The sequence below is a fragment of the Anoplophora glabripennis genome, unplaced genomic scaffold (assembly GCF_000390285.2).
Source record: "Anoplophora glabripennis isolate ALB-LARVAE unplaced genomic scaffold, Agla_2.0 scaffold1108, whole genome shotgun sequence".
NCBI classification, from domain to species: Eukaryota; Metazoa; Arthropoda; class Insecta; order Coleoptera; family Cerambycidae; genus Anoplophora; species Anoplophora glabripennis.
The window spans coordinates 79397-96640 of NW_019417186.1; the positions used below are offsets into that span (position 1 = coordinate 79397).

Here is a 17244-nt window from a genome sequence, read left to right on the forward strand (position 1 = left end):
GATGGTCTATCTGAAGTTACGTGAGAGCGATAAAGTAAGCCATAGAAATCCATGCGATAGAGAAGGATGGCTATAATGAAGGCGTCTCTTTGTCACCGCCCGTTTCGCCCTTCCACAAATAAGATCCACTTATTTGTGGAAGGGCGAAATGGGCGTTGACTATTAGACGCCTTCATTATAGCCATCCTTATCTATCACATGAATTTCTAAAGCTTACTTTATCACTCTCACGTAACTTCTGATAGACCATCGGTACTTTCCTACACTGTATAATACTAGTAGTATTACATATATGGTCGGCTCCTTTGATTAATAATGATAGCGTTTAGAGTTGATCATGCGCGTTGAAATTTGTATAATCTCTGTGCTTTAAATTTAAATTAGGATCATTCATTTGAAGAAAACTGTATACTGCGGTCGAGTTGATAAGGGCCACCTTAGCAAAGCGCATCCCAGACTGCATAGCCGCACTACTCTACCCAACCATACCACACATAAACATGACACCACCCCCGGGGTTTACACAGACGAGCCGGCGAAGCAAGAAGAGCGCCAGAAAAAGGGCCCTAGCCGGCGGGGTCCAGCCAGGACAAAAGGAGGTCCCACAAAGCGCCTACACCGGCCGCATTTGCGGTCGGGATAGACGACGGATGGGGCCCACCTACGAAGGCTGTCCAGGCCTACACGAGATGAGGCAGGATAAAGAGGGATAATCCCCCTCGATCCCAAATCATTGAGGCCAATTTCTGGCCATGGAATAATGGCGCGTAGTGCGTTTTACTGAAGCTAATTACAAAACGGAACCCAATCAAATAATAATAGCCTTGTATCTTTAAAAGTCATGATCAGAAAATCCAGGGAGACTAGTTTAGTCTCTAGTCTCCCTGAGGAAATCACTTAGGGAAAATCAGTGATAAAAGCACATACTTCTATAGAAGTATGTGGATAAAAGAAGCCATTGACAACAATAGTAAAGTCCCTAGAATGAAAGACTTTAGCAGACTTTAGGGCCAAAGATTAAAGAGAGATAGACACATTAATCGTAGGTCGAAATGTCAGAAATGAAATGACATTTAATTATGGCAGGTAGCGTGAATACAGTGATAAATAATTTAATAAGAGGAAAGTAATACCTTGATTTAATTATAAAAATGGATCTTGTTACTCAAACAAGCCTAGAAGCTCTACTACGTAAGTAAAAGCTGTATTTTATTAAAGTTGTTATTTTCTGTTTACCTTGTTTTTATAGTTAAAGCCACAAATTCAAAAAATCTTAATTTCGATACTGCCGCAGTAGAAGCTTTTTGCACATTAATTAACAAAGAACGAGATGGGGCTCATATCGGTGTTAAAGTTATCGCAGCAAAACTTCCGTCTGGCAATGAAAAAGAAGTGTTGCAAACATTAAATGTTTTGGATACCTGTATGAGCAAGTGCGGAAGTCACTTCCAGAATGAAGTAGGAAAATTTAGATTTTTAAATGAAATGATTAAGCTAGTATCTCCAAAGTACTTAGGATCTCAGACACCTCTTACGGTAAAACAGAAAGTTTTGCAGTTATTGTATGTGTGGACATTAGATTACCCCAAAGAAACGAAAATCAAAGAAGCGTTCGATATGTTAAGGAAACAGGGTGTTATAAGGGAAATACCAAATCCCAACGTGCCATCTTATGAACCTGTTAACGTACCAAAGAGGAAGTTGACGAGCTCGGTTTTTCAGGACGAAGAAAAATCGAAAATATTGCAAAAGTTATTGCAGAGCAAGGATCCTGAAGATGTTCAAGCTGCCAACTGGTTAATAAAGAGTATGGTGAAAGAGGTGCGTTAATTTTTTATGCAGTTAGACATATTAGTGCAGTATAACTTCTACACACAAATAAATCGTTTTTCAATTTGGGTTAATAAAGGGCACCGTGTCTTGAGCTTCTAATATAGTAATCTGTTAAAAAATTACAGGGTGTGTATTTTTTCAGTATAGTAATACATTATATGGTTAACTACAATAGATATAGTTATGATTTAAGAAATATAATTTGTAAACAGCAACATAAATTAGAAAGATATGAAAATAAATATTTCTAGGTAATACCTATTTAATCTGTAAATAAGACCATTAATTTTCTTATCTCGTTCCACAACCCATGGTCAGACTTATCTAATTTCTTTGGAATAATATCTAATGTATGGTAAATATGATAAAAGGATATTTCCCAGTTGAATTTATATCATATTACATATTGTATCCCTAATCTATTCTAAATTTAGGAAATTCTATAACAAAAATCTATCATTACCCTCGATGACAATTGTTTGACTTTATTTCTTAAGATTTTTTAATTTGTATTATTAGGTTTTTATTTAGGTTTGTATTACCTTTAAAATAGAGTAAAAAATATGAAAGCTAATAAATAGAATATATGTTTTTTAAAACGAAAAACCTTTACAGTTTATTCCTACTGTGATTAAACCATGGTCATTTTAGGATGACAAAAGGGCAGAACTGAAAAGTAAAAGAATATCAGAATTGGAATCCGTTCAAAATAACGTAAGACTACTAAACGAAATGTTGGATTCTTATAAACCGGGTATATCTTCGTCGGCAGAACTGGATCTTATCAAAGAGCTGTATCAGAACTGTGAACGATTAAGACCTACGATTAACAAACTAGCACTCGAAACCCATCATAGTGAAGGGATGCTAGGTAAACGCGTTGGTTGTTTCGTTAAAAGAACAAATCCATTCTAGGTGACGTGCTGGAAACGAGCGACGAACTATCGTCCGCTTTTAACAAATACAACTTAGTAATCCTCAAGGGACAAACTTCTTCGCGACATTCCAGTCAGGACGTTTTGTTGAATTTCGACGCTGTTGATATAAATTCTGCAAACGTTGCCTGTAAGGTACCAACCGTGAAGGATGGAACAGAAAATTCCAAATCGTCCGTTGACGTTCTTTGTGATATTTTCACCGCTTCTAACATTCCAGATGCCGGAGAAGTTTTACAGCCCATATCAGTATTAAAATGTGGTAAGTGTACAGTATAAAGTACGTATTTTCAGCTAATAATGTAAACGTATTTAGATAAAACAAGTGTGTGCGACGATGACAAAGAAAAACAAAACAAATTTAAGGCATTAGAAGAGCTAGATGTGTTGGGGGAACACTTGTTGAAAGAAAACTTGCAGACCGCCAGACTAAGCAGTTTTAACAAGTATGCTTTTCATTTCAAGCAAAAGCTGTTTCTTATGTTTTTTCTTTTAGAAACTGCCAAGACAAAATACCGATGAATCTCCTCAGTAAAATCTCCGAAGCCAAACATAATCAGACGGCGACAATTAAAGAAAACGAATCTCTCAGTTTAGATCTGAATTATTTGATTAAAATGAAAACTGAAAACGGCGACCCGAGTATTAAATCCGACAAGTCGAAAAGCACTCAAGATTCCGGAGACGATTTTCTCGTTGATATAAGCGACGAGAAGATGTTGGAAGTCGAGAAGACGCCCGATGCGGAATCCTTGAATATTCCTGCAAGTACCGAAACCAAAGATAAAAACGAAACTGACGTAAAAACGGAGAAGAACAGGAAATGTGATATAAAGTTAAACGACGTGTGCGTGAAGCTCGAAAACGTCAAACCCAGCAGTTTTCCTCCGATGAAGATATTGGACGAAAAGAATGGCATAAGCGTAACCCTCCACCTTGCAAAGGACAAGCCCAAAGAAGGAGTTAACGTGTACGTTATCACGACGGTCAGCAGAAATGAGTTACCATTGAGCAATTATTTATTCCAAGCCGTCGTGCCTAAGGTAAGGGTCGTTTATTTGTTTGTGACAAATTGTAATAATAGGGTTATTTATTTATTTTTTTTACTTAAACTACTGCCGATCATCAATTTGCGGCAAGAGCGCAGTTTGGGAAACAATAAAAACAACAGAAAACATCACAATATTGAAAATAGTTGGTACTATTTTAGTCCAGTATACAACGGCAAAAATAGGGTATTACCTCCGAATTCTTGACACACGCACCGATTTTCATGAAAATTGGCGAGTAAGCCCATTTCGCCCTCCTTTACAAAAGTTACATATCCATAATGTGTGCTTATTGTTTTTAGGGGGTGAAAACTACCCTTTCTTGCAAAAAACGTGAAAACCATAGATGTAAGTGTTATGTCAATAGAATAAGCATTCTTTTATGTTTTGAATAATAATTTTTGATTTGTAACAACATTTCAACCCTTAAATTCCATCCTATATGAGGAAAAAAAAACAGAAATTAGTTTTCGCTGCTCTGTAATGTTTTGACGGAGCAATAATGAAGAATTGAATATTTTTTACTGTTTTCGAAATATGTAATACATGATTTATTGCAACGTTTCAACCCTTAAAAACCACCCCTACTGCAGAAAATAAAGCAAAATGAATGAAAGACTCATCACTGTTTATAAAATTACTGATGATTCATTGCAACGTTTCAACCCTTAAGAACAACCATTAATGAGGAATTGAAAAATTTTTACCTGCTTTAAAATACTTAAAGATACATTACTAAATTCAACGAGATTACTTAAAACTCGAAACTTAAATTATGTAATTAGTGAAAGGGAAAATAAAAATTATTTTTGTATTATACAATTATACTTTATTATCAAAAATTTACATATCATCTAAAGAACTATCATCACTGTCGACTTCGTCTGTTTGGACATGTGCGTGTGTGTGTTTGTGCGTGTATTACGCCTCGGAAACTATCGGAAATTAAGCCATTTACACGATCCGACAATTTTCACTGTATAATACAATTCGTTTTTTCACAATAACTTTTTTAATTTTTAATATTTTTCATCGTTCCAAAAAGCAATTTGCAGGGAATTGCAAGAGCTACAAATGAACCTTTATAGTTGAAGGGTCTTAACCTATTCGTTTTCGAGATTTTTAGGTTTTAAGGGCTCAAAGAAGGCGATCCGTACACGCAAATGCAAACTAAAAAACGTAATATCAGTTAATTTTTGCTCTACAGAAAAATTGAATGTGAGCAAAAATATTATAGAAAAAAAGACCTTTAATTTTGAAATCTTGCATTTTTCACGTATCTTGTTTAGTTTTTGAGTTATTTCGAAAAAAAGGAAATTTTTTTAAAAATTAAAAAAAAATTTTTCATTATTTCAAACTTTTTTTCAAATTTAGGCATTCTAAACCGGTCGAACTTGCAGAGCCTATTATTAGTACCTAAATAAAGTCAACTGTACATGGATTACGCTTAGGTTCTATTTTTATAGTTCAGCCATAGATTTTATTGTTGAGTTTTTCTCCGAAAAAATGAGTTGACCATTTTATTTTCATCATAACTCCGCGAGTTTTTGAGCTACGAAATTTTTTCAAAAATCATTTTAAAGATCTTTCCAAGCACTTTAAAAAAGGTTATATTAATTTTCTTCGAGAAATGAGTTCTTTCGCCATTATTTTATGGTAAAAGGTTCGATTTTACTTTCCGAAAAATAAACAGTCACCTTTAGAGAGTGATGACTCAGTTATTATTATATCTATGGTAATAAACAAAAAATGAATCGATTCGTTATTTCAAAAGCTTTATTTTTCTTCATATGGGTTTTTTGATAAAACGCAAGGTTTTCCAGTTATTTATCAAAAATGGTTGAAAAACATGCACTTTTTAGATGAACAATCAACATTTTCAATCGCAAATAACTCGGAAAATTATAATTTTTGGAAAAAAGTTATAAAACATTTTTGCTTAGAATTCATCCCTCTATTGATTTTTGCGATTAAAATGGGTGCCTTCATTGCCACCCCCCGAGAAAGCACACATCGACACTATGTAACTTTTATTTCTTGAGCAATTTTCTACTTACTGTTAAAATTTCACGTCAATCGGTGCACGTGTCAAGAATTCAGACCTAAAAACCGTCATACTGCACCATGTTGCTGGATGTTAGATTTAAGTTATACAGGGTGTGTCTTTGAATGAATCAAGCAATTGTAATTTTTTTTCATTTCGTAAGCTTCCAATCTTTGTTTATTTTGATTCATACAATTCTACGTTGTTCATAATATAAAAAAAACCACAAATGTATTTTTATGCGGGCATGTTTCCAGACTTGCAAACTCAAACTGCAGCCTCCATCGGTGACGGACCTTCCAGCATTCAACCCCTTTCTACCGCCATCCGCAATCACCCAGATCATGTTGATAGCCAATCCCGAGAATGTACAAATATCGTTGAGGTTTATAATAAGTTACGTAATGGACGACGACACGATCACGGAAATGGGAGAGGTCGATAGTTTGCCTACGGTGTAGGTATAACGTTTCATGTTGTTATAAATCAGTATTAAAGCCTAGACGTGGCTATATTATGACACGAAAAGCTTATCTAAACGTTCGTTCTGCTGAGACGAACAAATCGTTCTCAGTAAGGTTTTAAATAAAATGTTCCTGGTGCATAAAGTAACTTGTTTGGGTTTTGATGTTACGAAATATGTGTTACAGCGTTTACTTATTAGACTGCTGCAGAGTACCTAGTAAATATTAAATAAGTTCAGTTGGTTTCGATATTTATGAATCCTGGATTTCAGATTAATATAATGACGTCTTATTTAACACAAAATTAAATATGTGTTCTCTCCTATATAAGAAACATTTTTTTAGCAGTTTTTCTCTGTCGACATTTTTTTTTTTGGAAAAATACCGATGATTTTTTAATAACATATTTAAGTATGCTAAAGTTAATTAACCCCCAAAGGTCACACTTGGGGTGGGCCACCTTAAAGGTTACACTAGTGCGAATTGTGATTTTGCCTACTTTGAATCTTTATGTCTTCTTTATTTGTTAATGAAAACAACGTATGTATATCAAAACTGTGGTAAAAATTTCCGGGAAATCGAATGATGCAATTAGTTTTGAAAAAAAAATAATTTTTTTTATAAAAAATGAGATTGAAAAAAAATATTTTCAAAAAGTGACTTTTTTTTTATTCATATTTTTTATAAATAATGGCTAGAGAAAAAGTAGGAAAAGGATTTTGAAGTTCAAAGTCGATATTTTTAAAAAAAAGTATTGATAAAGTGACCATCGATTTTTCCCGGTATCTTGAATATTAGGCTCTGTAAATTCATGTTTATTTTGCATTCTTTTGTATAAAAATATTAATTTAAACAATATTTATGGATAATATTGTTATAATCAAATTATTAATGTGAAGGAAAAAAAATATTTGAAAAATTATTAACAATAACTCGATAAACAATGTTCTAGTCCAGCGGTCTTCAAACTTTTACGACTTGCGGAACCCGGCCAAAATTTTAATTTTTTTTATGGAACCCTCATACCTAAAAAAATTTTGGAACACATTTTTTACTAATTATGTAATATATTTATAAATACTACGATTAACAAAATAAATATTCCACTAAGTAAAAATTAAACTAAGACTTTAAAGTTTAAGGTAAATATTTATTGGATGCACTTGCATAAATAGATAAAGAAAATTCTCTTTCTTGTTAAGCTGTCATAGTAACCTTTTTTTGAATTTTGTAGTATCGATACTCTCAATCAAAATTTTGAATTTTTCACCGAGTTGCGAAACCCCCAGAGAGGTTGTGGGGAACCCCAGGGTTCCACGGTTTGAATACCGCTGTTCTAGTCTATTCGACACGTGAAAGGAAGTGAAAGAAAACAGAAATTTGCATTTCAATTCACTTTATTTCTACAATACAAATTCAGCCACACTTTTGCCCATACTAAAGTCAGACTAGTGCGAATTCGCACCGATCGGATTTTTCAGACTCTCTAGTTTGGCTGACAATAACAGATTGAGGCCAGCTGTGGTACGGCTCGACTGTTTGGGCTATAAAAGGAATCATAGTGGGGGAACCCTCGGTAGCTGTTACCTGAGAAATGCCAGCTGTTAAAAAAAAAACTAAAAAAAGACGGTGCAAAAACTGAAATGAGCATAGTTTTTAGTATTTTGAAAATTTTAAAAATCACTCCTATTTAGGGGTTGAAAAAATGTCAAAAATGAAGAATTTGATTATTACCAATTGTTATAAAAACTGTTAGCATGTGAATTATCTTAATATATTTTTTTTTGAATTTTTACAATTATTTCTGATATTCTCTATTTTTGGGGATGATTCCACCCCCTGAGCGCACTTAAGGGTGGATTTTCTAATTCAACATGCTTATTTCAGTCATGAGAATAAATCTTTCTTTGTATCAAGAATCATTCGATAGAAAAATTCACATGCTAATAGCTTTTATATTTATTGGTAATATTCAATTCCTCATTTTGGGAGTCTTTTCAACTCCTAAATAGGGGTGATTCTTGAAAATTTTCAAAAAACAAAGCTATACCCATCTTAATTTTTTATGACGAGTAATTTGAGACCCAAAAACATATTTTTATCTATTTTCTTTAGTTCTCTGCGAATTGTGAAAAAACGGGCGATTTCTGCGGTCACTCTTTGCACTAGTGTGAGCTTTGAGGGTATAGTAGTTTTATTAAAAGCAAAACCGACTGAATCTAAGTTGTGCCATTTTTGGGCCATATTTTTAGACTTTTTTAATCTAAATCTTTAACTGGATTTTAGTAAGAAACTTCCAATTAGTTCCTGTAAAATTTTTATTGCAGCAATTTTTTTTTGCACAATCATTAGTACAACCAAAACTTTTAAAATATGGAGGCTATTTTAAAGGAAACTGAATTCATCGAAGGAATTTTGTAAATTCAATTTTTGGATTAAATCGATATAGAGATAAAATTTAACTTACATTGCGATTTTGATGTCCATATGAATCTCTTGCAGTGATAAATTGTGCACCCCGATAATTAAGACACCTTTTTTATTATAATTAAGTTTGGTAGTAGGAAAAAAATGACTTACCAAAGCTTTTTGTTACCATTTTGTGATATTTATGGTTTTTAGATAATTTTTACCTATTTTAAAATTTCTGTAGTAGATACTTAATATTGTATAAATGTATAAGTATTATGTATACACATTATGTAAAGTTTAAATATAAATTTAGTAAATTTTTCCAATTGTTTTATTTAGAAACAATTATAATCTAAAAAAATTGTACAGAGTTTTACTGTGTTAGAAAATTTTAAGCATAAGGCAAAAGTAAAAATTTCAAGAAAAAACCACCTTTGGTTATAAAAACTATACAGTGTGCGACATTAAACGTGTAACAAATACAAACATTTTTTATTAATTGCAAATGAAAATTTTGATCATCGCCAAAAGTTGGTGCATGCAGCAAGTGTATTTGGAATGGCTGTGTTATTCAGTAGTCTCATTAAAAAAAACAATTGTTGGGACATTATTAAAGAAAGTTGTTATAATTAAAAGGCATGTCGAAATACAAAGTCACGATTTTCTATTCGAAAAATAAAATAAAAAATCGGAAAATTTGAATTGCCCCCTATGGAAGTTCAATTGGACTTTTATTAACTATAGTCAAATCAAATTTATATACCTTTTCCCAAATTCCCGTGGAACAGTAAAATGATTTGGATTTGTGGAGCTTTCATAAATGATTAAGAGACACGTGACCAATAATTTTGTTTGGAACAGTAATTTTATTTCCTTCGCGTTGGCAATTAAATTTTGGTAAAATTAAAACAAAAAGATCAAGACTACTTTAAAACATAACATTTTCTTTCACCGGCTGTGATTGGTGTAATTTTTCATGAGATTTTATTCAACCAGTCAGCAGTAGAATTATCTCGAATGTAGATGTAATGGCTTGTCATTGTTCATTTTAAAGGAATCATTAATAGTGATGCCAAGATTTGAGGATTTTTCGATAACAGTATCAGCCTCGCAAACAAATCAAATAATGTGCAAAAATCTAAATTAAAACAAAAAATTGTTATTTTGAAAGTCTATGGAAATTTCCCAAATAGAATTTTATCAGTGGCGGCCCGTGGGTTTGAATACAGGGAGGGCGCATTTTGAAAAGAGGACGTACATGATAAGAGCTGCGGGGGTGCGGGGGGCGAAAATTTGTAAGGCATTTGAAGGTCAATTTTTTTTTGGTTTTTTGTTTTTTTGAATTTTTTATTTTTTAACTTGCCTTGTCTTGTATACTGTTTGAGATTGCAGCATCCCATGTACGCCTGGGATAGTTATTGAATTTTTAACGGTGTTCATCTGTATGAGATTTGCACAAATTCATAGAGGATGTATTGTCATGTTATGACATACTGCTCAATTATAAAACATTAAATAAAAGCAAATCTTAAAGCATAGTAGCGTTTTAAAATATTTAATTCCAAGTATGAACAATTAAACTGAAAATATTTATTAAATTGATAGATTTTCTTAAAAAGAATCACATGGAGTAGTAAAATTAAGTCAAATAGTTCTATTTTATGTCTAGTTTAAAAGAATATCACAAATTTGTGCAATGCAAGTTATATAATGGAAAATGACTCCGGAAATGTCAAAATTCACATGAAATTCAAAATAAAACAATTTTCCAACGATAATTTCTTGAAAAAAACAGCACAGAAATGTAGTACATGTTTGTCACCAACAAACCACCGCAGTACAAAACATTATCTGTACCTCACTTAAAGATTTTCATCAAATTTTGAAACGGTAGCTTTGTACAGTAACGGCTATCGAAGAAATTTTACTAAATTTTCAATAAACATGCAAATAACGTTATAGAAAGTTAAAGTGTTATACCTTTAGCAAGTTCACATCCTTAGAACTGGATTTGATCCAATATATAGTTGCATTGTACAAGAAAAAAAATTGTATCATATGTCAAACGACAAATTTTGTAAATCTTGTTTTTAATATAAAGGTGAGTGTCAATCTGCTGTAGACATTGGCTAGTGCATCTTCCAAGGACTAAAAAGCAGTATTTATTTTATGTTATAGACTTTTCCATAAGTGAAAAATTTGTGAAAAACGATGTCATTTCGACACCTAGAACAAAAATAAGCCATAAACATTTAAATAAATGCAAACCCAAGTGGAAAGTATGTAAGAACTTTAATAAAGAGGTCATAAAATAGATTTAGATAGGTAAAAACAGTTTTAAGTAAGAAATGTTACTGTATTTTCATAATTTAGCATAGGTTCAGAATAGATGTAAAATTATAACCTACAATGGAAAATGGGGTATCAAAATAACGAGAATTGTATCCTATAATCGAAAATAAGCATAATTTTCAGTTTTAGAAATCCGTATGCCCAAAATTTCATAAAATAAGTTATATCATATGACAGGTGACGTTGTAACCACAACAAACTTCTTTTGTTTTCGGGTTTATTAAAAGTGTTTTGGACGAAAACAGCCAGTTTGCTCATGATCTTTGAACGATAAACATCTGTGGTAATCTGAAAGAAAACAAGTGAAAATCACAAGAAAAATCAAGGCAACTCAATTATTTTTAAATTTGTACCTTTTCAAATCTCAAATGTCAAACTAATGTGAGGTTATAAATTCGTGAAAAGTTGTGAGAAAACGAATTAGTCCGAACAGGGATCAAACATAAGAAAATTAAACTTGTACAACAACGAACTGTTAGGATTTGTGACCAATCAAATGCTTCGACTGCAGTGAATTTTCGAAAAGGAAATAAAGTGCGAATTCAAAATTAGTGACCAGTGCCTGAGCGGAATAAATGGATCGGAGGAGAATCTGACGGCTTCAGAACGAGTTAATGGCAGAAAACAACGAGAAAGTCTAGTTCCAGTTCAGCAGGCCTGCCAACTTCAAGATCGTCTGAGAACTTTGAAATTTCAAAATACAAGGTAGACCATTTTATTTAACTGCAGTTAAAAGGTATATTTTATTGGCCACATATAAAAAAAAACATTGATCAATGAAAGATAAAGATTTTTAAAACAAAATTTTAACAAATTTAAAAACAAAAGTTTCATTTAATCAATCAAATTTGAAAAGTAATATAAATAAAGAGATCTCAAATTTTAATTTTAGTATAAGTCTAGACTAAGAAAATTTGTATAACTGTATATCTGAACATTCGTTGTGGTAAATATAGCTGACACTTGTTAAAGTTATCCAATTTATTTATTATTCCATGTGTGATATTTGAGGAAAATCTATATAGTGAGATAAACAAAATTTATGACAAAGAAATAAGTAGATTCTTACTTGAATAAAATATTGAACCCGCCTCCTGCTCGAGGGAGTTGCTCACATAAAATATAAAGTATAAAAGACAAAAAAAAAAACCAGCAAAATTTTAAAATAAATAAAGTGTAAAATAGAGGCCATTTAAGCATTAGCAGGTAAATATACGACTTGTGAATTTTATTTACGTCTTTAACATATACACTACACCAAACATAACATACTTTATTGACACACATATACAGGGGCTATTCAAAACTTACTCAAAACATTAATTTTCAAAATAGAACATTCATACATAAAATTTTAACTAACATATAAAACAACACTCAACACAACAGTATATACATATATTAAAAGGTGTCCTGGTGGTGGATTTGGATAGGACTTGCAAAAATAGAGTTACAAGTTCCTATAAATTAATAAATTATTTTGATTTGGACTCACCCTGTCAACAATAGTGACAGGAGTTTTATAAGAGTGTCGCCATCTAGTGGCTTCATATCTAAGTTGACTGACTGGGTCTCTAACTACAACAAGGGTTCGTCATGTTACTGAAACGGTTTAGAAAGTAGTTCGAGCAGTTTTTGATAGGTGACGCTGTGTGCAGCCATACGATTACAAATTAATGTAGCGTTTTCACTCGTTGGAAAAACATTAGATTTACATGTATATGGATGGATCAGAAGAAAAAAACTAAAAATATTGTGTATCCAAAAGCATTAAAATGAATTCATTACATAAATAAATAATATTTTACTATCAATAACTACATAAAATAGAAATATAATTGAATTTTAATGTTTTTTTATTTAAAAAAAAGAGCCATTGTTGTTAAGCGTGGCAGGGTTCAGCTAGTATGTACGTGATGTGAAAGACGGGGTCTGTCTAGGGTGGGTCAGGTCAAAGGCGACAAAGGTCGGTGACCCCGGAATCCAAAGGTTATTCACCCAATGGACAGGTCCCCTGTTTTTCTTCATAGATTTCGTAATCGTGATATGAATTTTTCATTAAAAATTCTGTATCTGTAATGGCTTTTGAGTTGTCTTGGAAAAACTGGATTATTGAAATTTTTGAGACTGATGAACAGCTCATGTTGAAAGCATAATCTTCCAAAATGTTCGTTAATCGTTTCGATGTTCAAAAACATGTCTATTCTATATGTTTTTGACTGCAGAACTCGATAAACTGTTTCCATACGCTTTTTTTTAGACTTTTGGTATTAAATTTTGAACTTCTTTTCGAATTACTGATTCAACTGATTGATAGGTATTCTTTACCGAAATGAGATATTTTAAAACTACACAAAAATTTCGACAACATATCACGTCGACTGTCGACTAAACAATTAACGTCAAAGTGACAACAATAACAAATCAGCTTGCCTGGTTATGGCTTTCTTTACATTTTGATTCCAATGATTCGCCTTCAAAATCTCAGGTTTGATTTTTAATTTTATTCATAATTTTAGCGTGAAATTTTCTTACTGAATACCAGGAAGAAATTCTTCGTCACAAATACTTTTTGAAAATTATCTCTTGTCTTTGACTCAGCATAGTTTTAGAAAATTCGTAACCTAAAAATTTAGCACTAAATATCATAAATAATTTTATTCCAATGTAAATAAGCATGAAAGTGTTGAACAAAACACGAATGAAACTATCTATGATCAGTATAATTATTAGAATTATCAGAAGACAACCAAATAGAAATTAATCTAGGTACTTACTTCAGTAAATCTATAAAATATACAACGTGTTCAAAAAGTTTGGATCTCAGAATATACTGCTCAAATAAAGAAATGATTAGGACAAAAGTTGTAGGGTTTTGAGGGAGCAATCCAACGGTGACCTTGACCTTGAAGGTCATTTAGAGGTCAAGTTGAAAATTTTAAATGGAATCGTAAACTTTTGACCCCGGAAATGGTAAGAGCGGATCTTGATCATGACCTTCAAGGTCGTTTACAGGTCAAGTCGATTTTTAATAAATGACCCGATATTCTTCACTCTTTTCATTTCCAGGATCAAAAGTATACGGTTCCATTTAAAATTTTCAACTTGACCTCTAAATGACCTTGAAGGTCATAGTCAAGTTCACATTCGAACGTAAAATTTTCCGCTCTTACCATTTCCGGGGTTAAAAATATACGGTTCCATTTCAAGTTTTCATCTTGATCTCTAGATGACTTTCAAGGTCATGATCAAGGTCATTGTCAAGGTCACCGTTGGATTGCTCACTCAAAACCCTGCAATTTTTGTCCTAATTATTATTTTGTTTGAGCAGTATTTTCTGAGATAGAGGGGGGGGGGGTGTTCCAAACTTTTTGAATATCCTGTATAATCATTTTCTTTGAAAGATATTAACATCGTACATATCCATAAGTAAATTATTTTTATTTTACTGCTTTTGTCTATGCTTTACCCAACGCTATGAAAAATCTCATGATTTCCTTCCACTGATTTAGAGATATGTATTGGAATAATAGCGAACCTATTTTCCATTCTTTGTGATGTGATATTCTTGATTTGTCTTAAACAACAACATATCTTACATTCTTGTAAATATCTACGCCCTCTTCTTGGTGGGCAACTGACCCACACTACGTCTATGGCCAGTAGGTAACTTAATTCCTGGGTCATCTGGCTATTCGGCCGCGACAGCTTTCGTGTGGCTTCTTATCTAGATCCGGTGGTAGGGCCGAACATCTGCCGTCTGCCTCTGATTTGGATACAGATGATTTGCCGTAATTTTGGTATGAAGCGGAATCACCCAGAGATGGACGGGAAGAAGACAATTAGGAATGAAAGCGGGCCCCGATGGGACGTGATAAAATTTTATCTTTACGGTATACATATGATTACTGACGGCAATTTCAATGTATTAAATTTAAAATAATATTTTGCAACAGTTAATTTAATTAATAATAATTATTGTTGCAGCGACTATTATTTTTATCTATCAGGCTACTTTGATTAAAATATGAAATCATATTTTTTAAAACGCTTGTAACTTCTAAACAAAAACCAATCAAACCTTTGTTCATATAAGAAAAAATGTTAAAAATTATCCCAGCTACCATCTATCAAAGTTTGATATAGAGCTTGTAGAACACCCTGTATAATAGATACCAGTAACAAATCAATATTTTCACAGAACTATAAAGTTGCACACCAATAAGTATTTACGGTTGGTGTAATGAACGTTGAATTGTAAAACCAATCCCGCTTCATTAACATGTAACTGCAGTAATAAAAGTGTCTGGGAAGTACCCCCATAATTAAATATGCTACAAACATTGTAATGTGTTTTTAATTGACATATTATATCAAACTAATATATCTTTTTTCATACGCGCCTATTAGATACAATGTTTCTACTGTGACAAGGGATAAAAAAGTTAAAATATGATCAACAGTATATAAAATTATAAAGAAAAGTATGATTTGTAACAAATAAGTATACTTAAATACCTACATGTTTTAATACAAAAAACAATGCGGTTCTGTGAGTGTTTCTATTTCACTATATATGAAAATTTTGTTTCTGCTAACGTGAGTAAACTATACTCATAGATTTAAGAGAATTTAAAACTTCATCGACCTAAGTTCAGCTACTGCTCATCATAAAATTCGATTGTTAAGGGATAATACGTGACGAACAGCAAGAAAGGGTACGTTGGGGTCATGAAAATCAAAGAAGACGCTCATCTTTAGATGCTAAAGAAATTATAAAAGATGTATGTACAACTCTCACGGAGCATGAAAAGACTGATACGAATTAACAAAAGATGCAATGAAAGTCACATGGAAAAAAGTCAGCTGTATCACTATTTTATAGGGATAATAGAAAATGAAGAGAAAAATACTCTGAATACTTTCGGATAGATCCGATTTTTATGAAAATTTGGAAATAAGCTTATTTCACTCTGTAGATGAAGAGTTATAATATGCTTGATATGCGGGATTTTAATTTTAGGGGATGAAAACCTCCCCTTATGCAAAAAACTGAATAAATATAAAAATAGGGGTTATATAGACTAAAATCATATCTTAATATATAAAATAAATATTGTTTTATATTGTGGGTTATAATTTATGTTATTTTTTATAAAGTTTCGACCCTTAAAAACCACCCTTAATGACAAAAATATAAAATTAATAGTTTCTTTGACCTTAAAATATTTTTATCGCGCATAAATCGTGGATAGAAATCTTTTCAATAGTGTCTGGTATTATAAAATGATTTATTACAATATTTCAACCCTTAAAAACTACCCCTAATAACAAAATATTAAAAAAATAGTTTTTATCAGTTTGGAATGACTTGATAGTACAAACTGGATAAATTAAATTCTTTTACCTGTTTATAATACAATTTATAATTTATCGCATTGTTTTAAAACCACCCCAATGACAAAATATAAAAAAATTGGCTATTAAATTATTTAAAATGAATTATAATGCTCTCATATAGTATTTATCAGACTGGGTTTCTTAAAAATCGTCGTTCATTATACAAATAAAAACAATTTTAAACATTTAAAATTGATAAGTAGAATTATTAAAAAATTAAAGGGAAAAAGTGAATGTATTCTATGTATATAGAATTCTGCAAAGTTGTGGATAACCAAAATATACCGTTACCGTTGGTTTTTTTAACGATGACTTCCTTACTTTTAAAACTATTAAGGCGATCCAAAAATGATTTTTTGGAAAATTTTGACAGCTAAAAGTATTGTAAAGTTGAATATTTTTTAACGCGTTATTTTTGAGATTTTTGAGGATAAAGGGTTTAAAAAACATGACCTTTGCCCTCAACTGTAAACTTCTAGAAGCGACTTTTCTGTTAATTTTTATCATACACAAACAAAAAAACACCAAAATATTCTGTGAAAAAAAAAAATCTAAACATTTGTACTACTGAATAATTTTCGTATCTTTTTTATTTTTAGTTATGTTCAAAAATATGTTATTTTTTTTGGAATTAAAAAAAAATTCAATCAAAACGTAATATTTTCAAAAATATGAACCGCTTAAACTTGTGTAATATATTGTTAGCACATAAAAAATGTAAATTGTAGAAGGATTACCTTTAATTTTAAATCTCG

General features: G+C 31.7%; 1 protein-coding gene across 1 annotated transcript; it reads left to right on the forward strand.

Moving 5' to 3' along the window:
- Positions 1–1086: 1086 nt before the first annotated feature.
- On the forward strand, positions 1087–6570 carry LOC108914565 (ADP-ribosylation factor-binding protein GGA1). The gene is made up of 7 exons (XM_018720398.2): positions 1087–1191; positions 1250–1821; positions 2485–2704; positions 2749–3030; positions 3085–3214; positions 3265–3811; positions 6119–6570. Exons 1-7 carry the CDS (start codon positions 1152–1154, stop codon positions 6320–6322), a joined length of 1995 nt encoding a protein of 664 aa, XP_018575914.1. The 5' UTR covers positions 1087–1151; the 3' UTR covers positions 6323–6570.
- Positions 6571–17244: the final 10674 nt, after the last annotated feature.

Coding starts and splice junctions, on each gene's coding strand:
- LOC108914565 (XM_018720398.2), top strand. CDS start 1,152: ATGGATCTTGTTACTCAAACAAGCCTAGAAGCTCTACTAC. Junction 1,822..2,484: donor TAAAGAGTATGGTGAAAGAG/GTGCGTTAATTT, acceptor TGGTCATTTTAG/GATGACAAAAGGGCAGAACT. Junction 2,705..2,748: donor TCATAGTGAAGGGATGCTAG/GTAAACGCGTTG, acceptor AATCCATTCTAG/GTGACGTGCTGGAAACGAGC.